Here is a 27,669-nt window from a genome sequence, read left to right on the forward strand (position 1 = left end):
TAAGTCATCCAATAGGAGCCATAGCCCATCATAGAAGTTCTTGCCTTTTCAGTGTCTGCAAATGGAGTCCATCATGGGCTCTTGTAGGATCATTGTTGGGAGCCAGAGCATACACTGAAATAAACCTGGGAAGGGTTGCCACTTCCAGGCCCCAGTTTCCCCTATTGTAAACAGATTTGTAGGTTTAGGAAGGTTGCAGCAACTTTTAAGTAATTTTCAGTCCAATACTACAAATAATTTGTATAATTCACTGAGTAGAGCATGAGAACCAAAACCAAGTATTTATTTATTTGAAAACAATGCCAGACTTTCAGGTATTAAACAAGAGCATAAGCATTTTCTGTGTGACCTTGATCACTGCTGCACATTAAGCCTTAAGACCAGTGTTTAATTTGAACAGGCGATTGAAGGTAGAGCCTGCCCAAACTCATATTTGGAGGCTGAAATGTATTTTTCCATAACAAACTTTGATGCAGATCAAGAGAGAAAAACACAAAAGATGGAAAGAAGGATGCAGAGAAAGATGGGAAATCAGTGACAAAGGGAGCCAGGATGAAAAAGAACTAGCAAAGGTTAGATAAGGAGACAGAGACAGGCTGGTGGTGGTGAAAAGAGGCACAACATGGAATTATGAGTATGCAGTCTTGGTATTTGGCACCCTGACCTTTGATACCACCAACCACAGGCTTTGGAACAAAACTTTGGGCCCGGTACTTATTCTGTTATAAATTAAGCACTGCCAAACACTGAATAAGTAATTGAGCAATGACTATTTCTAGGTTTTCTAAATTTATTTTTGTTTGCATCTTGGCCTTGAGGTGCCAGGCCCGATATGATTTTGTGTTGTTGTTACTTATTTTACCACCATCCCTTCTGTAAATCTAAACAAAGTCACATTCCTTTTATACCACAAACTGGACTTTGACATCTATTTTGTAATTGCTCATTTGTACTGTAGTTGACGTAAAGTTATTCCCACCTTCCCTCAATGGCCTTTGATTCCTCTTCCACTTTCTTCTGATTGGCAAGCACATAACAAGAGGCGGAGCTAACAAATTGTGAAAAACAGGTGCCATGCCCCTGGGATATACTGTACAGTGCTTGCAAACTGCCCTTGAGCCAGGAAAAAAGATGACTGACTTCTATTTTTTTGATTTTCCCTCTAAATACAGTTGGAGATACTTCAGGATGAAAGTGGAGCTCACTTTTCAGCCTGCACTTGTGACAAGGAAGTTCCAAAGACGTCCATGAGGCACTAGCATCCACAGCCACTCCACTGCCAGGGACACACCCCAGTCCCTTGGCAGGAGGGCTTTCCGGTTCAACCACGAGTGGCCACAAATAACAATCTCTTCCTGCTTCCCATTGCTGGTTCCTGAGGGCTATGCTCTCTCCCCAAGGGCCATTGATATCACACATGCCTAATTTAGTGTCAAAGTAACTTCTGGGAGAAGCAAAGAGATTTTGCCTCTTAAGAGCCTTTTAAAAGCCTCTGCTGCTATTTTATCATCTAGAAAAACAGAGATACCCTCCACTCTTTACTGGACATGTACTATCGCTGACAAAAACTCAGGATGCTGCTTCTGGCTCTGGTACTATCAAACCAACAATATGTTGTGTTCTGTGGTCCAGTAGTGTACCTGATTTAATATTCCATCTGGCAGGCGCACAAACACTTTTTGGCTTGCCATGGAAAACCAGCACTGTCAATACAAATTGCTGCCTTTTGGCCTCCAGGCAGCCATATGATATGTTTACTCTACTTGGCTTTAGTGCTACCATGCATGGGCTACTGCAGGATAAGCATATCATACAGAGACTTGCAATAGACAGCTAGGTCATGCATGTTGATCCTTTACAATATTAGTTTGTCAGTGAACTACCCCAAATCCTCTCTGTTATTGTTTAGAAGGATTCAGTTTAAGTGTGTATGCTGAAGTAGGGGCTGGCAAAATATTTTCTGCCTGTAGCAAACCTTTTTCTGTACTGCAACACCAACACACCCGATTACTTCTAATAGATTCTGTGCCTGCAGGTAGTGTGCAGAGATTTTGCCACCACTTATCAAACTGCATGTGAGAATTTTGCATATTTTATGGTAGAATACAGGGTCCAGCATCTGGCAGCTAGTCCAAATGCATGTTTAACTACCTATCTCTTCCTAAAGCAGTGAGATACTTGCCCACAACCCCGAGCCTTATGGCTCAAGGTCACCACCGAGGTATCCCAGTTTGGTTAAGACCTCATTGTGGAGAACTGTTCATCAGTGCTCTACGGCCAAAGCTTTTTCATTTCTCCATATAAACTGATTGGAAAGGAACGTTCCTGTTTTCCCTTTATCCAGAAGGCAAAAGTGGTGATGGTAAACAAGGAAAGTACAGCTGTTTTTTTCACCGTGAAGGAGGGAGGTATCAGGTCTTCCAACTCTGCTGTCTAGCATTAGACATGTTGGAGTGGATCATTTGTCAAGACCTGTTCATCTTGGTCACCTGATCATTTGTCTGCACTCATTCCTGAATGCGTCATGAACTAGGAATTTCTCAACACTGTGTTGAGATCTTAGGTGTTTTGCTTTATAAAAAGTGTGACAAAATCTCCTTTTGGAAAAGAATCCAGGTTCGCTGGAGGTTGGCTCTTACTGGAATAGTTGGAGAAGGTCCTGTCTGCCTTTACTTGGATTAATATTTAAGCAGAGGTCTCTCAGATGATTCAAGACAGTCAAGTTGCTCAATTATCCTGGTGGCTTGAGTCTGGCTGCACCAGATCTGACTCTGTGAGTTTTCTCTTTCTTCAGAAGAGGACCAGTCATCTTCCACCAAGGCAAGAATTTGTGAACATTAATGGAGGGTACTCTGTACCTGCTTACAGCCACTCATCATGAGCGCCATGTTTCTGAAGAGCTATCCTTTTCTCATCTAGAGCTTTGTCTAACAGGAACCCTTCTCAGTTACCATGAAATTTTATCCAGGATTTCAAGACAAAAACTATTGTCAGTGGTTTTACTAATGGGCTTTGCCTAAGGGCAGTGATTCTCTCACTTGCCCCGTGAACACTGTCAAGTTCTTCACCAAACACTTAGCTGAATCAGAGGTCCACATTGACACTTGTAAGACATATTTCATAGGCAATAAAGCCTAGAGAATTAGGCTAGAATCTGTTCCCCCAGATGCCATCATACACTATTTGACTGGCATCTTGGAGATCTTCTTCGTCTTGAGAAGGTCAACCATGAGAAGGGAGGTCATTATCTCCCATTTCTGTCCAGTCTTATGCACAGACTTTACAGATTGATGGCATCCTTGGATGTGAAGTTGCCGTCATGGAAAACAGTCTTCCTTGTTTGTGTTATTTTCATACGGTTCATTCGAAGCTCTAGGCTATATGTGCTTCTGAACTGTGAACGTTATTTACTGTTTTTGACCTGGACTATATGGGTTCATGTCTTATGTCCATATTCATGATTCTGAAGTAAATGAGTATATTTTATTCCCAATTTTCTTCCATCGCTGAACTACTCCTTGGCTTAGTAGGTGTTTCAAAATATTTTATGTTGCGTGCTTTCAGATTAATGGTTCAGCAGATTTCCAGAGATCAGTTCCTGGGTTAGCACCAGCACATTTTATTCTTTCAACTAAAAGGGGCCCCAGTTTCATGGGTGGCTTGCTATATAGGACATGATGGCACCTGCAGCTTCAACACTAGGCAGACCAGCAGGATTAGGAGTATTCTTTGTCCCTCGTCCCATCTGCTCTTGTGTGCTTGCAATTTTTTTATCTTAATGTTATGCTATATTATTCTGATTGTATTTGCTTATCCCACTTCTGCCATTGGAATGTGGACTGAGCTATAACCAGGGGGAAGCCCCTCTCTGACTTCAGTGGACTATGGCCATAGTCACATTTAAAGGCCTGAACACAGTGAGGTCCGCATCCAAGGCAACTGTTGCCAGATGAATCATCTCCTGCATTCCTTAAGGTGACATTCGAAAGAGGAAATCTCTTCAAATAGATGTAAGGACACATTACAATCCTGTCAGGGCTGTGTGACCACCCTACACTCATTCTGTAGGCTCTGTGCTCTTCCTCCTGGTGGATATGTGCCCAATTCAGCAAGAAAGGCTTGAAAAACGTTTTTTGTCTACCCTTAACTTTCATATTTTTCTGTGAATTTTGTTAGGAATTCTACCCACAGATAAAAACAGGAAAGAATGATGACAGACTTCATCGTAGAATGGTGTTACAAATTATATTTACAGGGACATTATAAATCCTAGTGCATTCTGTCTCCCTTACTTCCAAAACCCTCGCACTGCCCTGTCTTCTCCTTGGCTACACTTAAAAAGTAGGAACCTATGAATATGCACACCAGCTGATTGAAAGGAATGGGGGTCACTTGTATACCAAAAGTCTCACAAGCCAAGAGTTGATAGTCCCAATCAGAGATACAACAGAAGATTCTTAAAAATACCACATGCAATAATATGGTAATGGACAGAGATAGTCTCTTGTTTGCCTTTGAAATTTCTGTATGGAGAATCAGAATGTTTTACTTAGTCCTTTGTCATTGGTTTTATTGCTCTGAGAATTAAGAGGAAATGGGTACACCTACATTCTTGTTTTATTGCAGTCTGGTGATTACCACTGTTTTTTTCTCCAGTAGTCATTCTTGCTGTCCAGCACGTTTTGCCCTGAATGTCTGTATTTTTTGTCAGAACCCAGAATCTTGCCTTTGTCTCTGCTTTAGACAATGGTACACTCACTCAAAAAAGATAGGGACCCTAATCTGTTTAGGTTTTTCTGTGGCTCTTAAGCAGACAAGTGATGTGAGGCTACTGGAAATCACATTCTTCTCTTTCATGACCAAGACTTGCAGCTTCAAGCCAGCATGTTATGGAAAACATGCCCCTAAAGGTATCTTGCGTATCATCTGAGGGTAGCTATTACGGCACCGAGGAACACATTGATTTGTAGCTATGTCTAATCCAGTGATCCATATCATGGGAGTCAGTATCTATTCTGTAAATTAAGGTAACATTTTTCCTGACACTAAGCAAAGGGGGGTCTTTTGGGTCCAGAAAAGCTGTTAGATGACTCAAGGCGAGATGTAATATTTGTCGGGAGGAAAACTTTAACACTCCAATAGCTTCAAAATCTTCTCTAACACTGAAAAGTCTGTTCAACGTTTGTGCAGTGATTAGTTTCCCAGAGGAAGGCTCTAGGTGAGGTGCTTTATCTTTCCAGCCCACAGCATTCTCATGAATAGTTTTCACACAGAAAAGAGGCTAGGGGGAAGAATGTGATTCTAACCTTCAGAGTACTCGAGACATGACAAAGTGTATCCTGCTGCTAAAGAACACCAGCAACGGAGCAAGAAGCAATGTCCTTTTCACATATGGCGTTGCCTGTACTCCTAACCTCAAACACAGTTCTTCACACCATTGTTTGAATTTACAGCATATCAATCTCCATTTTTTCCAGATTAATTTTTTGTCCTTTTTTTTATTTACTTTTGCTGAGAACCATCGTTACTCATAAGACTTCAAATATTCATGTTGGATTCACACTACGAATGTAAGCTGTATGTTGTGCCGTGCCTGTTATTGCAACTCTGATTCATGTGGCACATGCCAACAAATGTGCCCCAAGGTGGTTTTGTGGACCTCCTGCACCTAATACCGAAAAGAGTGGCTAAGGTGGAAGGAAAGCGGGGTTATAAGTCCTAAAGTGTAATGATCTGCAAGCGAGGAGGAAGAAGTGAATGGCAGTGAATTTGATAAGGATAGGAGGTTGGTGCATTGTTGAAGTATGTTGTGAAGTCAAGAACCGTGCACTGTAATGTGTAGACTGACTGTGATGTATGATGGAGGCAGAGGATGGTCATAGATCTGCTGAGTTTAGAATTTGCAATTTCTGGCTGATGTTGAAGGAATCATAGTGACTTTGATGTGTCTTCTGTGTCACAATGCAAATGCATTTTCTTAGTTGAGAGAACAATGGTGTGAGTCTTAAAAAAGTCAGTCAGGTATGTCTGACTCGTGTGATGTTGATGGGCCATGTCAGGAGTCTTGCTTTCCATTCTGTGGCATGACATAGAGTTGCTATCTCCTGCAGAGAAATGTCTTAAGATTTTAAGGAGCTTAGTTTTTGGTTTGGTATTAGGCAATGCATTTTCCATTGTTAATGAGAGAGGTTGCTTATTGAGTGGCCCTTACTGTGGATAATGTTGTTAATTACTTCCCGGGAATTTTTGTTCCCATACACTCGTACTGACTGGCACATGAAAAGCATATACTCAATGTTGGTGCATTGTGGTTGCAGCTCCCACAGGAATAGAGTTCCCATGTTCAGCCTCCTGTAGCTTATTAGGAGACCACATTGATCTGTGGAGGATGAAGGAAATCTTCTGGTTAAGAAAGATGTGATTAGATCATTCAGCAATTAGTGTAAGTTCTTTTTAACTCAGTTCCCATAACATTATGTTGCATGGCTTGAGTCATGGTGTGATTGGTTTGCAAATATAGTGGATCACAATGTTGTTGCTGATTGTGGTGGCTATATGTTGGATTACATTAGTGCATTTTTAGGTGGGGTTGATTATTGGAAACTTTGGTTTTTGATGAATGATTTAGAATAGACAATTTTAAGTGTCTGTTCTGTTATGTGTTGGTAGTTTTTCTTTCCTCTAGATGGTAGCATGGCTTCCGAAAAGAGGTAATGATGTTTTATTTTAAACATTGGTTAGTTACTGTCATACTTTATATAGGTCTGGTTTAGAGACAGCGGTAGTTGGCATTGGAATAAAATGTATTTTCATTTTGAAAGTGTGTACTATTAATTAATAATGTATTGTGAATATACTTTTTTATTCATGAAAAAGTAATAAATAAAAAACATACTGATATACATATATGGACTGAATTTGGGTCGGCCCTCTTCATCCATCGCTCTGTTTTACTGTCTTTCACATTTTGTTTCTGCCCACCTCAGCATACTGGACTGGGCAATTGGTCAAACGTGTGCAGCCACTAGCTTGCTTACATTGTGTCTAATGTAATCTTACCTAACCACGTGCACATCCACTAAAACAAAGTGTGCTTCATTGTTGGGGTGGTGGGTCATTATTTTACTTTATCAAAGCTTTCTTCTTTTCATGCTTTATCTTTTATTATTGTTTGCCACCCTTTTGTGTGTGAACTATGTATTCATGTTAAAGAGTTCAAAGCTATTAATACCTTTTCTTTGTGCCAAAAAGAATCATATTTTCCTGTGAAAGCTAAAAAAGGTTTCCAGACCTGTTATAAGTACACCTTCCGATCAGGAACCACACACACTGTTTTAATAAAATTATACCGGTTGGTTAATTTACCATTTTGATAGCATGCATATTGCTAAATCATGTTGCAAACATATGACAGCCCAAAAAACGTAACCATCACTTCAGCTTTCCAAGGTCAGACCTCTTGGCTTTGGCAAAGTTGGTTAATCTAGATGTCAAATCTAGTTAATCTAGATGTCCAGTCTAGGAATCTATGTTGTTCCTGCTTTGAGGTCATTATTATATGAAATGCTCTTCTTCACCAAGTCCATATTAGGGAGTTTGAAGGTTTTACAGTATTTACTCAAAATCTCAAATGCTTCTGCTTGAGATGTGTGGTTGTTTGTTGGGGTAGATGTTCCTAGTTATACTTATTCTGTGTGCCAGGATTTAATTTTTATCCACTTGGGTGGGAGGAGCTTTGTGGTAATTTGGTAGGGATACCTTAGCAACACAAAAGGAGGGTAGGGATTGCCAATATAACTCTTAACATATTCTTATGGCGAGATACCCTCATGTTTATAATTCCCTAAGAAGGTAGAGATTATGCGGTTGTGACATGAAGAATTGGGAAGGCAACAAGGGGGGAACATAGCTAAGGAGTACTGTCCGTTGAGAATAATATTCTTAATTGTGTCTAATCTGTCTCACGAGGACAAAGAGGATCCAGGATTCATTTCATTAACCTCCTCACTGATTTGCCTTTGGTTTATATAAAAGCTAGTATTGATGTATTTTGAGACAATTCAAAATAAGATGTATGGAACGAGGCACCTCTGAATTTTCAAAGTATTGCTTGAGACAGAGGATGTTTAGTGGATAAATGTAAGTCATCTTATTTAGATTGTCTTCAACTGTAGCAGGAAATGCATGCATCTCATGCATAAAGTAGAATATTGATTGTATAGGATTGGTAAAATGTTGAAGATGTCATCTGCTTACCAGTCTAGTATGTATTCATGTTAGTGTATTTTTATGCCTTTTTCTTAGGAAAACTCCTTAGCAAGTATAAATAGCAAGTGCCATAATGGCACCATTTTTGCGTTCCTCTGTGTAGGTTGAACCTTGGTGCTAGGTATACTGTACATGAGGATATTAGTTTAAGGGGCGTATATTGGAGTTTTATGAGATTGCAAATCTTCACAATAGTCCAGCCACTGTCAGGTCTACACTATTAAATGTTTTCTCAATGTCCAGTGTGATTCCATGCCGTATTTTTTTCATTCAAGTTTTCAGCCTAAAGTAAAGTAATGATGTTGGCTAGAATGCTCAGACTGGACACAGAATGTCTGTTTGTTGACCAAGACGGGTTATTCTGGTTTTATCATCTATAGGGTGATGGGCTCTGGACTTGTCATGCTCTGATGCTCTGAATTATCTCCTCTTCATTGATGTCTGCTTCTGTGTTTGCTATGTCCTGTACTGTTATTGCTTTTGGAGTGATAGGGTGCACTGCTAGGTCTTCCTTTTTGGGTGATTTGGGATTTGCAAAATGCTTCATAGAGGTTTTGAATTGCTTTTGGTATCTCAGTGTATTTGACTAAAGTAATTCTGGTTTGGTCTCTGATTAATGTTCTTTTGATTTCTCTTTCTTGATTTTACGATAACTAGCTAGATGTTTTTTACTTCTCTGCCATTAGCAGGGTACCTAGCTTTGATGTTTTGCTGTACCTGATCTGCCACAAGATTGCATTTTCTGTTGTAGAAACAGTTCATTTTCAGGAAGAGGTTGAATGGTGGGTGAGCATTTTATAGTCTCTTAATTTCTTAGATATATTTCTAGTCTCATGTTTTGTCCTATCCCACTGGGTAATGATGTTGAAGCATATGTAGATATGGTTGTTCCCCATATCTGGGGATATGTTTTCTAAGCCATTGGTCTTTAAGAAGGAATTCTTTATAAATGTTTTGATATGCTGTAAAACTCTGTTGTACAAAGCAATGCATTTTTACATTTCCATCTTAGTATGATGGGAATGTGAATGCATGCATGGAACGTAATTGCAATGTGTGTGTAATTGGATATTGTTTCTTCCTCACTTGTGTGAGTGAGCACAAATAGGTAACACATTTCCATAGACAAGTAATGTGGATTTGAGTAGAAAGTAAAATCTTGTATGTCTGGGTTTGCAATGTGCCATACATACATGAGGTTGCCGGTGGTGGTTTTCTTGAATGCTTTCTTTGAATTTATTAGCAGTGTTTCTGGTGCTAGACTTTGTCTGTCGTGGGATCGACACCTACAATAAGATGAGGGTGCTTTTGTGTTTCCCTGATAATTTGAATGAATGGCATGCCTGTCCTTGTGCTTCATACACTACCTTCATCAAACTGGGGAGAGCAATAAGAAAAACAGAATATGTGCTGGTCTGTCTATAGGGGCTAACATCTGAGGTCAAACAGATAGATTTAAAGTTCTATTATACCCTACCATCATTTTGGTCTTCTGATGTCAAGCAATTAATATTAATCTAGGGTATAGAGGTGCCTTAGATGGCTATAGTGACCTACAACTTTCTCCCTTTTTTAATCTAATTTTAACCAATCCTGTGCAAGGTGTCCATCCCTGAATCTAACCAAATATCTTCACAATCAATGCAACCGATGCAGTTGTTGAAAAGATGTGATCAAGGGCCTTATTTAGAGTTCGCATAAGTGATACTTCATCACAGACATGATGGTTGTCCTGTTCGCACACTATAGCCTGTAGCTATTGTAATATGGCACACTGGATGAAGTATCTCATCCCGCAGTCTCTAAATAAGGCCCAAGTCTGTTATCTTTTCTTTCATCCTCTGTGACTCCTGGCAAGTTGGGGGCTTTTGTGAAGCTCTGCTCCAGGTGTTTAGAAGCCTGCCTCTGGCTAAGCCTCCTTTACTGTTTGTCGAGTGCCTTTCCGGTGTCTTGCCTTCTGTTAAATTCAAGTATGTGTTCCTAAACCATTTTGCTCCTTCTGTTATGTTGGTGATGCATGCTACAACCCCAAAATCATTGAGTTGAGAGCACTGTGGCAAGTTGCCTGTAATGTTGCAGGCACTGTTTCCACTCCAAACTCCTTTGACTTTCTACCTTATTCATCAGCAATATTCCTAACATCAATATTCGTGGCTTCCTAGCAAATGCATGATTCTTAGGCATCACATCCAGTTTCATCTACAAAAAGATCCACTAAAGCTTGCCTCCAGAGTAAAGTTTGCCTCTCAGATTTCCAACTCCAATTAAAACAGAAAAGGGTTATATATTATCTTTTCACCATTTAAAATGGGGTAAAGAGAAAAGATGAGTTTGAAGATGACAACTTTACACTTCTATTAACATTATAAGCAGGGCTTTCTCATGGCTGCCAGAATGCCAGTAGCTTGGAAGTGTATTTGTCTTTCCTCTTCATAGATGCAACACCCATATCAACAGTCAGAAACACAGCTGCTACTTTGGAGATTGCATTATCTTCAGTTAAAAGGAGCTCTCATAACATTATGAATAGCAAAGAACGTTAAGCTTACCGCAGTGAGCATTGATGTTCAGTGGTCAGAAACACAGTTGTTGCTTTGGAGATTGAAGTGTCTTTAGTTAAAAGAGGATCTCATAAGATTATGACTTGCAAAGAATTTCAACTTGGCAGACTATGTGTTGTCTTTCAGTGAATCTTTGCCAGAATCTCTGTTCCTTTTGAGGGAGAAACCTTCTTCCATGCCGGTGATAAGCAAAAGCTAAACAAGGAAACACGGGCCTGATCCTATATGTCTGGCTTTACTGAATGCTTACATCTCCCTAGAAAGACGTGTCTGGAATTCGTGCCTTACACAGGTTGTAGAGGCTTGAGTCTATAAGCTGTAGGATGTTTTTTGCACATCACAAACCCGTAAAGACAATACAGCTATGAGTGTGACTGACAACGCCAAAGACTAATAGGCATATCGTTTCAATGCAGTCCTCTGGCGCAATTGCAAACATGAGCTATTTCTATCGACATAAAAGAAGCACAGGAATGACAACATCTTTTTCTAACTTGAATTACAGTTTGGACTCACCAAGACTAAATGTAGCTGTTAGAAACGGGGTTCCTGGTTGGCTAGGGTAGGCAACTAAGCCAAGCAGAAACCACCATTCTGGCAGGAAAGGGAGATACACACCTAAGATAGCCCCTCCTCACCCCGTGGTAGCTTTGGCCAGAGCAGTCAGGTTTATCCCAGAGGCAGTGTGTGAAACATTTGCACAGCATACACACCAGTGACATGATAAATACACTACACGAGAGAATTTACACCAGGTTATACAAAAATAAACTGTATTGCACAGAAGCTGTCGACTAAAACTACATAAATCAGTAATTACATTGCCAAACAGGCAGTTGTCAAACCCTCACCATGAGTGCAAATAAAAATAAATATTCTCACATTATACGTTATGTCATAAATCATCACTGAGAAAACTGTGCATGTCACAACATTACAGTAATGTGAAAGGAAAAAGTTTTCTTTGTTACACGTCATGAACGCACCCTCCCTATGCAGGCAATGCAGATCCTGAAATATGCTAGTGACTATGGTCAGGTAAAACAACAATGTAAATCAGGGCATAAAACACAGCATAAATACTAAGGGCACAAAAACATAATTGTGAACTGTGGAATACCTAACAATCCCTTGCAAAGCACCTTCTACCTGAAGGTCTTGGCGCATCTGTGCTTCTTTTACAAGGTAAACGGAGTGTGAAAATTCACTGCGGCTAGTGCAAGAGCTCCTGTGCTCAAACTACCATAAATGCGGTACGAAAAGGGGCTCGGCAGGGACGGGACTTCTGTCGAGGGTTCCCTCCTGTCCTGTGAGACGTGTTGTGAATACCCCTGTAGCAGGAAGGTGCAGGGTGTGGGGAAGATCACACAATTCCCACAATGGTGGGGAGACCTAACTAGGTATGTGAAGTCAACTTGGGTTGATACGGTCAAGGCAGGTCCCCTCCACCCCTTTGGGAGGAACCCAGAATCATGATACAAGCCTCCCAGCTCTGAAGGATGGGACTTCGCCGGGTCCTTAGCCACCAAGCAGTCCTCCCTGCAGCTGCCCGCCGACGTGCGGCACAGCTGCCTTCCTACACACCACACCCCTCAATGAGGGTGAATCCGTATGGGTACCGAGGCGATGTCCTCCTTGTGAGATGGCCATCTTCTTCCACACGAATTTCCAACCCCTCACCAGCACTGTGGGAAGGTTCCTTAGGTTGTAGGGGCCAATGTGGGTCGACAACCCAAAGCAGATGCTGGTGTCCGCGCATGTGGCCACCTCTGCACGATCTACCTCAGAAAAGCGGGCTGTTTGGAGGTGCTCCACTCACCATGAGGAAATGTAAATCCAGCCTCCATGCCTCAAACTTACCCTAGTGGCGCCACACACGCTCTGGTGACTAGAGAAGGAGGGAAGGGCCGACAGTCAGGAACTGGATGCTGACCGGACTCCAAGTCCCACCCCAAGTTCGTGGGCTGTCCCAGGATCCTTGTCTCCCCCACAGGAGCAGAGAGGGCAGCCTGCAGCCCCTGAGAGAGTTCTGCAAGCCATCTTCTGAATAAAGAAATGCTCTCCAGAACTTGCTGCTGGAAATCAAGAAAGCAGATCTAGGGGACAGAATAGAATGGCATCTGTGGTCCTGAGAGATTCCGGGCCCCATTGAGTGGTGGAGGGTGCTCAGCCAATACATACTAGAGGCCACCATAGTTAACATTAGAGTCCCCAGATATGGCTGTGCTTTTTCTATTTTTTTGCAAAGATTTACCTCCGAAAATTAGTTTAGCCGTCATTGTGTAGTTTGGCAGGGTCATTTTCAGCTTCCAGTTGCAGTGAGTTGCTTCTAGGTGGTTTCTGGGATATGGGAGCGTTTTCCCATCACGCTTGTGACGAGAAGAAATTCTTTGCAGATGATTTGTACCTCTAGGGCTTTTATTGCCTGTATCCTAAACATGTAGTATCTAAATACTAGGTCTTATGGGTAAAAAATGGACAGATATCTCCTTCCTGCTTATACTGATGCGTTTACAAAACGATCCCTCTGGTGAATCGTGCCACGAATCTGCTTGTGCTTTCAAGCAGTCAGAGTTTGCTTGACTGAACTATTATGCATTCTGTGAGAGGCAGAGCTGTTACTACTGCCTTCTTGAGTAAGGTTCAGTATAGAGATAGGAGTTACCATCTGCTAAAGGAGCTTGAGTAGATTATAATCACGAAAAGATGAAAAGGTGGCCCAAAATATCTCAGGAGTGGCATAGTCTTATAAATTTATGTTTGGTATTCTTTCTTTCTTTAATTTACTTTATTCGGTGCAGAAAGACCATAAAAGACATAAAATAAATAAATAACATACATAATTTCTAGTCATAAAATTTCTAAAAACACTGTTAATACATTTTCCGAGCACCAAAAGCAGCATGTATAAAATTCAGCACAGCTTGGATTATGTCCATAGTTCCCAAATCATGTAAGTGGGAGTAAGCAAGTTGGCTAGTTCTAATACTGTTAGACTGAAATAGCGGACGTAAAAACCTTTTTCTTGGAGTAGTGTATAAAGTGCAAAAAAGCATAAAATGTAATGTACTTTGGGTTGTCTTTCCATCGCAGCAACAGGGAGGAAGGATCTTAAACCAGGTTCCAGCAACTGGGAATGCTACCAGATAATGTAGGGTATTTAGGCGTAGTCTTGTGAGTAAAAACCTTTGTCGCTCATGATTAATGATGGTCAAGTACAGCTTCGGTTGAAGTTGTTGTGTCTCTAATCTTGTCCGTTGGCTCATTAAGCAAGAGACCGGGTCCATATCCTGATTTTTCTGCCAGAATATGTCTTTGACCTTCTTAATGTCCTGTCTTGTTAAGGTATGTGGTTTAAGGAAAATATCTCCTAGTCCTAATGATAGGAGAGAAAGGTAAACATATCTAAGCCAGGGTATATCTAGAGATCGTGACAGATGAAGGGAGTCCTGTATCACCTTTCTACATAGAAGCGTTTCAGGCTTAGTCCAGATTTTTATCCACAATATGAGAGGTTGAAGTTTTATATAGCCGGATATGTATCTTAGACCTACTTCTTTGTGACAGAACTTTATTGGTGTAGATTGGGGGACTGATAGTAGCCTTCTTAAAAATTTGTTTTCTATAATCTGGAGCCCTGTGCAGTCTGCATGCCCCCAGACCCCAGCTCCAAATGTTGCGACGGAGAGGCATTTAGAAGTGTAGACAGTCATCATTTCCTTAACAGGTTTATGTCGTAGTCTTCTTGCAAATCTAAAAACAGCTTCAATGGTTTTTTGGAATTGTATTGAGCGTGTATTACCTAAAAACTTCCAGTTAAAATCTACATCAATAGGGACCCCCAGATACGTGAAATGTGGGACCTTGAGTAACTCATGCCCATTTAAAGTAAATTTTTTCGTTTTTGCTAACTTAGGACCACACTTCATGACAAATGACTTGGTTCTATTAACTTTGAGCCCAAGGTTCCTCATAAAGGTATTAAAAGCATTCAATAAAATCTGGAGGCCATTTGCTGTCCTTGAAATTAAAACTGCATCATCTGCATATAAAAGTACAGGGATTGGGGAGTTATTAATGACTGCGGAGTCTTTTCCTAGATCGCAGAGAAATTTCTCCAGCCCATTTATATATAAGAGAAAGAGGAAAGGGGCAAGAACACAGCCCTGTCTGACCCCTTTTTGTGAGGGGAATTTCTCTGTCAGACCACCCTCCCGAGAGTAACGGACCCGAGCCTCTGTGCAGGCGTGAAGTTTATTGAGTAATATAACTATGTGTTCATCCACGCCCATATCCAGCATTTCCTTCCACAATTTCTCCCTGCTGACTGTATCAAAAGCGCAGGAGAGGTCCATAAATGCTAAGTGTATACAGCCCCTTTTGGCTTTAGTATATTTGTGGACTATGAGTGTCAAATTAAGGGTTTGTTCGACTGTGCCCACCCCTGGGCGAAAGCCAAATTGTACCTCTGAGAGGGAGTGAGTATCGGTCGCCCATTCTTCTAGCTTATTTAGAATTACCCGGCCCAAAATTTCAACTGAGCTATCCAGCAAGGAGATTGGGCGATAGCACAGAGGGTCTGTCCTATCTCCCTTCTTGAAAATCGGGACGATGATTGCTTCTTTCCAGGAGTCTACTAAAGGACCTACCACAGCCGACCTTAAAACGTTGGTTAGCAGTGGGCCCCAGAAGTCTGGAAGTGCTTTATATAGGTCAGCGGGAATTCTGTCTGGACCCGGGGCTTTCTCAGATGGACTATCTTGGATTGCCTGTTTAACATCGACTACACTTATAGTGTTACTAAAAGCCAAAGTTAGCTGATCGTTTCCTGCAGGTTTTAAACAGTTTGGCATTTCTGATTGGGTGTTTGTCTCTGTGGCGAAGGTTTTTTTTAAATAGTTCACCCAGGTCTTGGCTGGAATGACAGTGTCCATGGGCGTCTCATAGTTATCGCTGAATAATGAGGAGTTAACCACACGCCAGAATGCAGTTGTATCTTTGAGTTTGCTTGCAGTCATCAGTTCCTCCCACTTAGATTCACTTAGATCAACTTTCCTTTTGGCAAGAACTTCTTTGTAGTTTTTCCGGGCAATCTTAATTGCTTGTAGATCTTTGGGAGATGCATTGATTGTTTTTTTTAGCTTGCTTAAAGATGAGGTACATGCGTGGTTAAACCATCTTGGGCCATGGGCTTTATTGGCTCGTTGAGGCTGTAGTTTCTCTGCCATGTAATTTGTCAGGGAGGAGAATGCCCGAATAATTTTGTGTGGGGCCTTATTGTCGTCCAGGGATGTCATAACATCTGGCCATTTGTTCAAGAAAACATCACAAAAACATTTTGGGGTGTTTATCTTTCCCCATTTAATTGTGAGCCCTTTTTGGGATGAGAGCTTCATGGGAGGGTGGCGCTTCCCTCTGCTTGGATCATTTGTCAGATCTAAGTTAATCATAATGGATAGGGGGTTATGATCACTAAAACAGGTCGGGGTAACCCTGAATTGACCTGTAATAGGGTACAGTTCTCTAGAATAGATAATATAATCAATAGTGGTGTGAGTGTCCCCCCTTACAAATGTTGGTATCCCTCGGGTAGCAGGTGTGGGAAAGGAAAGGGAGTTTACTGTTATCATAGAGTTGAGGGCGTTCCCGTACGGGGAGTGTTTGAAGTGTTGAATGGGAATATCGTTCTCGTCCAGGAGTCCACAACAGTCAAGGAGTTCTGGCTCACAGAGATGGGCATTAAAATCACCAACCCAGACTATTCTTATGTCCTTTTTACTAGATACTGTTACCTTATGTATTAGAGTCTCCAAGCTACTGACCACGTTAGTGTCTGAGTTGTCAAAAGTGTTGTTATAATAGTTGATCAGTAATATATCGTATGATTCTTCTAGTTTCAGAGATAGGGCCAGAAAAAAAGGCGATTTACCTGCAACACGTGCTTCCGTCCCTCCAGCCTCCACAGATAAAAAGGTAGCCAGACCGCCCTTAGCTCTGCCTGCCTGGGCCTTGGTTGGAGGGACGTAGTATGTGGTATAGCCATTAATATGTGGTGATTCTGTGAGCCAGGTCTCCTGGCAGCAAATAATAAGATTTCCCATCACTAAATTTATCCAGTCAGGGTTTCCAATTTTTGATTTTAGACCTGCGACATTCCATGAAATAATCCCTAGGGGTGTCGTAACCTGTATATCACGTGTGTTAGGGACTCCTTTAAATTCTAGGGGGAACTGTGAGAGTACGTTTGTCTCCGGTTGATCTTGCAGGGATGGGTCAGTTAGTGATTGTCAATCTAACTGCTCTAGTGAGGTGAGGGTCTCATATCTATTGGATAGTGTCAGGGCAGTATCAGAGGGGTTAGAGAGACCAAGGTTACTGGGATTCTGAAATCCGGAGTAAGTTGAGTCAGAATGACATGGGTTTGGTAACGGATGGATAAACTTAGTCAGGAGTTGGGCTCTTATAGGCCCTACGGGTGATCTCATAGATGAGAGGTGGTGATACAGAACATTAACAGTCTGGGGGGTCCTAAAATGTATTATACTACAGTCCCCAAGTGATGTTTTAGTAGATGAGCCAACCCAAGGTACCCTTCTTACAGTTAAAATGTCCCTATGGAAGTCAACCCGCCCTCCTGTGTGTTTTCCTACCCAATGCGTCACTTTATTCAATAGAGACATATGGGATTCGGGATGGGTGCTTTCCAGTATGGGGGCATTTTCCAAGATTAAAACATAGGGGGTACATGCCAAAGGTATCATTGGGCGGGCTGCCTGAGTACTTATAGTTTCCTGGCCCCGGCGGCCTTCCCGTTTATTTATGTCCCGCTGATATTGTGGGTTTGTAGAATGATGTGGGGCCTCTGTATTCAAAGGTTTTTGGGTCGGGTTCTGGATAGGGGATATTCTAAAGTCCCGAGGTTGGTGAGTAGATGGAGCTGATAAATATTCAGGAATGGAATGAATGATCTGAGATCCTGCCTTCGGTGGTTCGGGTTTTATATTTGATATAGATTCAACCTTCTGTTCGAGGACGGCCACTTTCTCCAGAACTAATGAGCATAGCTTTCTAATGTCTCTGAGTTGGTCTTCAATTTGCAAAAAATAAGTTTTAGTTGAATCCAGATTTTTACTGTCTTTTGGTTGTTTCCCTATAGTTTGTTTTATTTTTTGGGTTTTAGAGGGACATTTGCTCTTGATCTTCTTAGTTCCTGAAGAGGACTCTCCAAAGCCTTCCCTATCTATAGGAAGTCCCCCTTGGTGTATGGGGGTTAGTGCCGTTTGGGGGGGGATTATTTGCCTGCTTTTTTTTTAGGGTGGACTCTCTGGGGTTGTAGGGGTAATTAGATTGATTAAATCAATTTCAGTTATTACACAGGGGTTTCTTTCCTTAATCTTACTCGGCCGCAGTGTTGCCGATGGGATTCGTCCCCCCTCCCCAGCCTTTCCTGCTTTCTCAAGAGACGACTCTAGGGTAGCTTCTACCCTCCCTATCTCTGTCTCAATGGCACCCATTACAGACGTTAGGTAGCTTGTTATTAGCCTGGGTGGGGGGGCCTCCTGGGTGGTTTCCCTTCCCCCATTATCTCCCTTGCGTTTTCCCATTTTGGAAGGCTAGTCCCTATGTCCAAGATGGGGCACTGTAAATTACTTTACCAGTTATATCACTCTCAGATCCCCTGTCTGGGGGAAGGAAAATAGAACCAGATTATAGTCAGACCCTAGTTTGTTCAGATGTCCAGTCACAGCCTTTAATCGCACCAGAAACTACTGCAGTTATAGAGTTTTAGGCCTGGCTTGTACCTTGTGCGTGAACCGCCTAGGTCAATCCTTGTGTGAGGGGGGTGAGACCTTCAGCTATTAATTAGTGCTCCTCCACCGCAGCGCCAAAGGCGCACTCCCCGAGGACCCTCTCTTTTTTAGAGAGTAATCACCGGCACAGTGCCTTTAGGCGGCCCTGTCCAATTGGGCTAGCTGATCCAAACTTCTTTTGGGTGAATGTTAGGGGGGTGGCCCTGCCCTGCCTCTTCCTGGCAATGACGGGCAAGGACGGGCCCGCCCTTGGCCCGGGCTTTGCCCGGGCGCGGCCCGCGCGCGGCCCGTGACGGCGGGAGCGCGATCAAGTTTTTAAAGGGCTCCTGCCCCTCCTCTCCTCACTCAGCGCGTCCCGCGACGGCGGGAGCGCGATCAAGTTTTTAAAGGGCTCCTGCCCCTCCTCTCCTCACTCAGCGCTACCTGTTTGGTATTCAATTTTTGTGTTTGTGAATGTTGATATTTGTTATACGTTGAACATACGCCGGTAGGGGGACGGTCTTTGGTGCCTGCACTTTATGAATGTACAAAGTGTTATGAGGCAGTAAGCATCAGTAAGTAGACTATGACACGCCTGGGATATTGTTGATTGAATTAGTCCCTATGGACAATTTTCTCCTTGAGCCGGGAGCCTCTGCATGAGAAAGGTGGCCTTTTGCTGTTTTTCCACATTTAAAAAGCATTATCTTGACATGGGCTGAAGTCCTGTTGGGAAGTCGGGTGGTCCCTCACAATTTCAGATGGCTTGAGTTACTCAACCTCATCTACCGACTCCATCCAGCTGTTACACGTGCCGTGTAATCTTTAAAAGATAATGAATCTGAGGAGAGCCTAGTATTCATTCAAATAAAAATGTATATACCGTCGGTAATGTTTATTTTGAGGTGTAAAGTGTTCCCCGTAGATTCTTTCTAGCCGCCTGCCTCTCCTTCGGGCCCTTAAACTTTCTGGAAAGGGGACATTCATAGACGGTCGAGGGTCTGGCCCTGAGGCACGATTTCTGCCCTCGGTGTCATCCACACTCACCCTCATCACCAGGGATGCCTTTGGAGGTGGACGAAAAGGGTAAATAATTCACAGATGGAACACAATATCCATCAGCGCCAACGTTACTGGAGGTATTTAACTTTTTCTTACAGCTTTAACCAGGTTGTTACTATAAAACAAATACCGATCTTTTCACTCAAAACCTGTTAACAACACTCAAATGTACTAAAGCTCTAGATTTTGGACCTGACTCTAAATAGAGTTATTTTGACTTGATTAGATTTGCTTTGTGATCAATTGTTATTTTGCTTTGCGTCAGAGTACAAATCAATAGATGAATGTGATGAGCTGGTAATCAACGCCGCAGCAACTATCAACAACTTATCATACTATCAGGGAAACAAATCCATAGTGCAAAGAAGAAAGCTGCATATAGCTGAGCGTGAGTATAAACGACTGTTTTCTTTTATTTTTATTTTGTCTTCGAATGACTGAATTGCAGTTGCTCCAGTAACATCGGAATAAAACGGAGGTAAGGTTTTAGAAGAAAGTACATAAAGCAAAACAAAAAGGGAAATACTCATATAAATGTTTTACAATTCGTGTAAAGTATCTTGAACTCCACCGCGTACTAAAGGAATGTATTATGAGGAAATTACAACCATAAAAGGAGTGTGCCTGCAGTTACTTTCTCACCCTCTATTTGAAATAATAATTTTCTAAAACATAGCCAGCAGCTGTAAAATGTTCATATGATGTAAATTCATATAACTTTAAGCATCTCCTGGAAACACATGCTAAACTTAAAGAATTTAAAAAGTCAGCATGCGGAACTGGATTGGTGTCTAGTTAGGAGAATAGATCTCTTAAACCGGGTTGTGGTTTTACACTCGAACTACCTGTTTGCGTACCATAAGTCACTGTCAATGTGGTATGAACAGCAAAGTACACTCTACTAGTATTGATTGAAATGTGCACGATGTGACTCGGAAATCTTTTCTTTCTGATGGATACAACTACCTGTGGATTCCTCACCTCATGAATACTCCCATGGCGCCAGCATTAGACGGAAATCTTCTTACTAGTCTCTGCACGTCGACGAGGACGTCACTGTCTCGCACGCGACGCCGTCTGACGTCATACAGGCAATAAGAGGTCCTCGACGACGTGCGGACGTCAGTTCCCTTTTTTCCGTGCATTCGAAACGGTTATCTTCGAGGGAGCAACTGTTACTCTTGCGGTTACAGTGTATATCTTGCTGCGTACTCTTTCTCTGTGGAAAATATGTCGCAGAGAAAGTCTGGATTTAAGCCTTGTCGTGAGTGTGGAGGCAAGATGTCGGTGACGGATCCTCATTCCGATTGCCTTTGGTGTTTGAGCTCCGACCACGACGTCTCGACTTGTGATTCGTGTCAGCACATGAATCCGAAGGCCATTAAAGAACGTGAGGCGAAGCTGTTTATGGCCAAGTCAAAGGAGAAGCATCACAAGAAAAAGTCTTCTCCAAGACATCGGCGTCATCGAGACTCCCGGCGCCGTAGAGAATCTCGGCGTCATTCAAGGGAGGCTCGTTCCAGGTCTCCGGATCGGCGCCGGAGGACATGGGAGGTCAGCCCCACGGTGACGCCGCATCCTTCGACGCCGTTGCTCTCTCCGGCGTCTCCAACTTCGCCTGGACAGGCGTCGGTGATTGAGGTATTGGAGCCTCAAGTGTTTTCTCCGGCGCAGACGCCGAGGCCGGCGTCGGGTCGCCTCCGAGTCAGGCACCCCAGTATCCGGCTTTTCCCACCCCTGGAGCCGATAGTTCCGCATTCTTGAATGCGATGTATGCCATCTTCCAACAGATGGCTCCAGGGGGTGCTCCGGCTGGGCCCTTGGCCTTTTCTTTGGGTGATCCTGCGCCTCTTCGGCCGGCACCCTTTATGCCCTTTCTCCCGTTTGGGAACGTGGGCTCGGCGCCAGTGTCGGCGCCGGTGGCCGCTCCGATGGCTTCGGAGGGATTGGCCCCAGGGATTTCCATCCCGTCGACGTCGAGATTTCGGCCTGTGACTCCGGTGGGTCCATCCGTTTCATCTGCTCTTCAGTCGGCGCCGAAGTTACCTGTGGCGCCGGATGCGGCGTCGGTGGCTTCGGAAGATCGGCGCCGATCTCCGACTTCGGCGGAGGTGTTGTCGACTCCGCGGATTGAGCAACGACTGCATTCAAGGAGGCGTGCTCTCCGGGTACTAGAGGAGCAGGAGTACCAACGAGCCCTAGAGGAAGGAGAGCTAGAGGACTCGGGTGATGGGCTGCGTGGACTGGAGTCGGCCAGTGGGCTGGACACTTCCCCTGAGTGGGACCTTTCGTCCCCGGGGGAATATACCGAGGAAGCTGCTTCCTTTCATACAGTGGTACGGAAGGCAGCTAGTTTTTTGGACCTGCCTTTGCCGGTGGTGGAGGCGAAACAAAACCTTTTGACAGAGGTGTTGCATCCGGCCTCAGCCGCGGCGGAGCCTCTATTACCTTTTAATGACGCTCTGCTGGATCCGGTTTTAGAGGTGTGGAAGAAGCCGGCATCTTCCCCAGCAGTTCACAGAGCCGTGGCCAGGAGGTATCGGACGGCTCCAACTGATCCTGGTTTCCTATCTAGGCACCCTTCGCCGGAGAGCTTGGTAGTGCAGGCCTCCTGTTCGTCCAAGTCAGCGCCTGGTTCTTTCCCGACGGTGCCTGGGGACAGAGACTCAAAAAAGCTAGAGGCGCAGTCGAAGAAGATTTTTTCGTCCTGCAGTCTGGCGTTAAAAGCCACTAATGCGACCTGTATCCTGGGGAGGTATATTCATGCTCTGATGGATGACATCTCCTCTTCGTTTACAGAGCTTCCCCAGGGTCTTTTGGATCTTGTCTCTGATGCCCAGGCTGCTGCGACCCAAATTATCCAGACGGGACTGGATACCACCGACTCGGTAGCCAGAGCAATGGGCACAACTGTGGTGGAAAGGAGACAGGCCTGGCTCCGTAACTCGGGCTTTTCGGCAGATGTGCAGTCCACATTGTTGGATCTCCCGTTTGATGGGGACAAACTGTTTGGGGCTAAGGCTGATTCGGCCTTGGAACGTTTTAAGGAGAGCAGGGCCACGGCTAAGTCGTTGGGACTCCAAGCTCCTTCTTCCACGGCCTCTTCCAGATTCTTCAGGAGGTTTCGTGGATTTGGGCGTGGCTCTTCCTCCTCTTCCTTTCGGGGAAGATATCAGCAACCTGCCTCTTCCCATCCCTATAGATCTTTTAGGGGGAGGGGTAGGGTCCGCACCAGGGGAGCCTCTCAGCAGCACTCTGCCTCTTCCTCATCCTCTGGCGGGGTGCAGCAGGGGAAGCAGCCTTAGGCTTCCACCATTTCCCACTCACTCCTCTCCTGTAGGGGGAAGATTACAGCATTTTCTCACCAAATGGGAGACTGTTACGTCGGACACTTGGGTTCTCAGTGTTGTGGGAAAAGGCTACACCCTTCCCTTTCGGGAGTTTCCGCCCCTCATCCCGCCCCGCCCTTCGTATTGTTCACAAGAACACCTCCTGTTGCTAGAACAGGAGGTAGAAGTCCTCCTTTTAAAGGGCGCTGTGGAGTTGGTCCCGGAGCAGGAAAGGGGTCAAGGAGTTTACTCAAGGTATTTCCTGATTCCCAAGAAGGATGGTCGTTTGAGACCAATTCTGGACCTGAGGATCTTGAATTGGTTCCTCAAGCAGGAAAAGTTCAAGATGCTGACCCTAGCACAGGTGCTTTTGGCGTTGAACATGGAAGACTGGATGGTGTCTGTCGACTTGCAGGATGCTTACTTTCATATCCCGATACTCAAGTCACACAGGAAGTATCTCCGGTTTGTGGTGGGATCGCAACACTACCAGTTTGCGGTCCTTCCGTTTGGTCTTACTTCAGCACCTCGAGTCTTCACGAAGGTGATGTCGGTGGTTGCGGCAGAGCTCAGAAGGAAGGGGATAGCAGTATTCCCTTACTTGGACGATTGGTTGATCAAAGCCAAGTCCCCGGAGCTTGTGTTGCGTCATCTGCAGTCAACAACCCAGTTGTTGTTCGACCTGGGCTTTTCGGTGAACGAGCCCAAATCTCACCTGGAGCCCTCTCAGCGCCTCCTGTTCATAGGGGCAGTACTGGATACGACATTGGGTCGGGCCTTTCCTCCGCCTCAGCGGATTCAAGATATTCAGGATTTGGTTCCAATGTTTCGAAATGGAGCGGTAGTTCCAGTCCTCAAGGTCCTTCATCTGCTCGGTCTTTTTGCCTCCTGCATTCTGTTGGTCACGCATGCTCGCTGGCACATGAGGGCTCTTCAGTGGTGCCTCCGGAGGCAGTGGTCTCAACACAGAGGGGATCTAGAGGGTACTGTCAAGATCTCCAGAGATGCTGCTGTGGATTTGAAGTGGTGGATTGCAAGCAACAATCTTTCACAAGGAAAACCGTTCCAGCAGTCGCCACCAGTGGCCACAGTCATAACGGATGCTTCCACTCTAGGGTGGGGAGCTCATCTGGGGGATCTGGAGATCAAAGGTCTTTGGTCTCCAGAGGAACAGATTTTTCACATCAATCTGTTAGAGTTACGGGCTGTACGTCTGGCTCTCAAGGCCTTCCTCCCTTCCCTTCGTGGTCAGTCGGTACAGGTCCTAACGGACAATACTACCACGATGTGGTACATAAACAAGCAGGGAGGAGTGGGGTCGTACCTTCTCTGCAGAGAAGCTCTTCGACTATGGTCCTGGGCGAAGGACCATCGGATTTGCTTGATAGCAAACCATCTGGCCGGAGTCTTGAACGTGTGTGCGGACAGTCTCAGTCGCCACTTCTCGGCAGACCACGAGTGGCGTCTCCATCCAGATCAAGTCCGTTTAATCTTCCAGAAGTGGGGGTTTCCTCGGGTAGATCTGTTCGCCACTCGAGAGAACGCGCATTGTCCGTTGTTCTGCAGCCTTCAGTATCCGATGCAGGAAGCGTTGGGGGACGCGTTTCAAATGACCTGGTGCGGCCAGTTGATTTACGCGTTTCCTCCCATACCCTTGATTCCTCGAGTATTGAGGAAGATTCGCCAAGACCGGGCTCTAGTAATCTTAATAGCTCCGGATTGGCCAAGGAGGGTGTGGTACTCCGACCTTCTCCAACTCTCAACGTGCCCGCCGCTCCGTCTCCCTTTCAGGGCAGACCTCCTCTCGCAGTCGCAGGGGCAGGTTCTACACCCCAACCTCCAGAGTCTGCACCTACATGCCTGGAGATTGAACGGGGCAACCTGAGTTCCTTCTCTCTCCCGCCTGAGGTAGTGGATGTTATATTAGCGGCCAGGCGACACTCCACTAAATCTATCTACGCTAATAGGTGGTCTAAATTTGTTGCGTGGTGTGGAGAGAGGCAGATTGATCCTTTACATGCTCATCTATCGGACGTTTTGTCTTTTGCTCTATCTCTGGCGCAGAAAGGTTGTGCAGTGGCTACCATTAAAGGTTATTTATCGGCCTTGTCAGCCTTCATATGTCTTCCAGACCAACCATCTTTATTTAAATCCCCTATTGTTATCAGATTCTTGAAAGGTCTTCTAAATCAATATCCTCCAAAGCCATTCGTTATGCCGCAATGGGATTTGTCCTTAGTCCTGACTTTCCTTATGGGGTCCCCTTTTGAACCTATGCATTCTTGCCCCTTGAGGTATTTGGTTTTAAAAACAGTCTTCCTGATAGCTATAACATCAGCAAGGAGAGTGAGTGAGTTGCAGGCCTTATCAGTAAAACCCCCTTATACAACTTTTTATGGGGATAAGGTGGTGTTGAGGACCAAGGCTGCTTTCCTCCCGAAGGTTGTTTCACCCTTCCATTTGGCTCAGGCAATTACTTTGTCCACGTTCTATCCTCCGCCTCATCCTTCCAAAGAGGAAGAAAGACTGCACCGTCTGGACCCAAAGAGAGCGTTGAGCTTCTTTATCGATAGAACAAAGGATTTCAGGCTGGAGGATCAGCTGTTTATTGGATACGTGGGCAAGAGGAGAGGAAAGGCAGTCCACAAGAGAACACTATCCAGGTGGGTTGTTCTTTGCATTAAAATATGTTACTCTTTGGCAAAGAAGGATCCTCCTGAGGGCATTAGAGCTCATTCCACCAGAGCTAAGTCGGCCACTTCGGCCTTAGCCAGAGGTGTTCCTGTGGTCGACATCTGCAAGGCCGCAACTTGGTCGTCCCTTCACACTTTTGCAAAACATTACTGTTTAGATTCTGAGGTTAGAAGGGACGGCCATTTTGCACGGTCAGTGCTGCAGGATTTCTTGGTTTGACCATTTAGGCACCCACCGCCGGGCGTGGTACTGCTTTGGGACTCTATTCATGAGGTGAGGAATCCACAGGTAGTTGTATCCATCAGAAGAACGAGTTACTTACCTTCGGTAACGACTTTTCTGGTGGATACATTAGCTACCTGTGGATTCCTCACGGTCCCACCCGCCTCCCCGTTGCCTTTATGGTCTTGCCAAGTAATCCTTGAGTGCGCTCCTCTTGATCTTTGAGGGTGCAATAGATGTATATATATAATATATTTATATATATATAGGTATATGTGTATATATCTTTATGTATATACTTGGTGTGTGTATATATTTTAAAAGAGAGAGTTTTATATATATATATATATATATGTACATAAAAAGATTTACAGTTATTCATACAATGTGGTGTATTTTTACAATATAATGGATGTTGCTTTGTTCTTTCATTGCATTGCCTGGTTGTTCTCATGCACGTAAAAAATGATTGGTACTGACGTCCGCACGTCGTCGAGGACCTCTTATTGCCTGTATGACGTCAGACGGCGTCGCGTGCGAGACAGTGACGTCCTCGTCGACGTGCAGAGACTAGTAAGAAGATTTCCGTCTAATGCTGGCGCCATGGGAGTATTCATGAGGTGAGGAATCCACAGGTAGCTAATGTATCCACCAGAAAAGTCGTTACCGAAGGTAAGTAACTCGTTCTTCTCTCCCCCTTTTTCTTTTGTTGCTTAAAAACTCCAACCACCTAAATATATGGTGTATTCAGGTTGCAGTCTTTACCTCTACCGCTTACTCTTTGTTAGAGCCATCATAAACGATAATGTTTTTCATGCCATTCTGATTAAATGCTCAAATATGCATACATTTAATCTCTCATTTAGGCCACAGATGGGATGCCTGCAGACCTTTTCTGTCTCTCACTGACAAGCGGTTGATGTAATTTCCCACGCAAAAATTGGAAAGTAATACTTGTTTGACTTACTTCTAAAAAAACATGTTTTTACTTAAAAAAGCACAAAGGATATTCTCATTGATAGAGGTCCACGGCTGACCAAAGCTGTGTGCGAGATACATGTCTGCTGATCTGTTGTGTCCACTCTTACAACATTTTATATAACAAGCATTTGTAATGCAATGGGTCTCACGTTTGCTTAAGTTAGAGCTATTAGCGTTGTAAACTCCTAACAAGACTTTTCTTGCCACATAAATTGAAAATGAAAAGTACAACAGTTTCACATCAGCAAGCTGATTCAAAGCTCCATGGTCACCATGAGCATCACAAGAAGGAGGCACACAAAAGGAAAAAAAAGTTTGCTCGCCTTCAAACGTATCAGGAAAAGTACAATTAGCCATGTAACAGGGTCGATGTCCAAGGCAGTAACAAAACTGTCCCAAGGAGGGACAAATGCACAACATTTACCAATGATACAGGATTTTTTTAAGGGCAAGCCCATGAATGAGCAATAGTGATGGGCGTGAGGTGGGTGTGGTTAAATGTCCAAATAGATGACAACACGTCAGAAAAGCAGCGCTTGCGCGCTGCTATGTTCAACCTAAAAACTGGCCCACATGTCCCGACCCAAACTGCCAAAAAAAACAGCCCATATAGTGATCTGCCACGGCCAGTCCAGCTCTGCTTGTCACTTAGACATAAACACATACACGTGTACAGGAATTCACAGGCACTACAACCAATCACAAATTGCGGTACCCAATCAGAGCACAGAAGATAATACTCGACATTTCACCAATGCATGT

At 44.0% G+C, this 27,669-nt stretch overlaps 1 protein-coding gene across 2 annotated transcripts in view; it reads left to right on the top strand.

Annotated features, from left to right (window-relative positions):
- The window catches only part of ARMC2 (armadillo repeat containing 2), a 450,139-nt gene that overhangs the window by 363,667 nt on the left and 58,803 nt on the right, over positions 1–27,669 (top strand). For both annotated transcript variants that reach the window (XM_069235455.1, XM_069235454.1), the window contains exon 14: positions 19,947–20,069. In XM_069235455.1, the coding sequence (XP_069091556.1) occupies positions 19,947–20,069 (123 nt within the window). The remainder of the gene's footprint in view (positions 1–19,946; positions 20,070–27,669) is intronic.

This window comes from Pleurodeles waltl, chromosome 5 (genome assembly GCF_031143425.1).
Source record: "Pleurodeles waltl isolate 20211129_DDA chromosome 5, aPleWal1.hap1.20221129, whole genome shotgun sequence".
Classification (NCBI taxonomy): Eukaryota; Metazoa; Chordata; class Amphibia; order Caudata; family Salamandridae; genus Pleurodeles; species Pleurodeles waltl.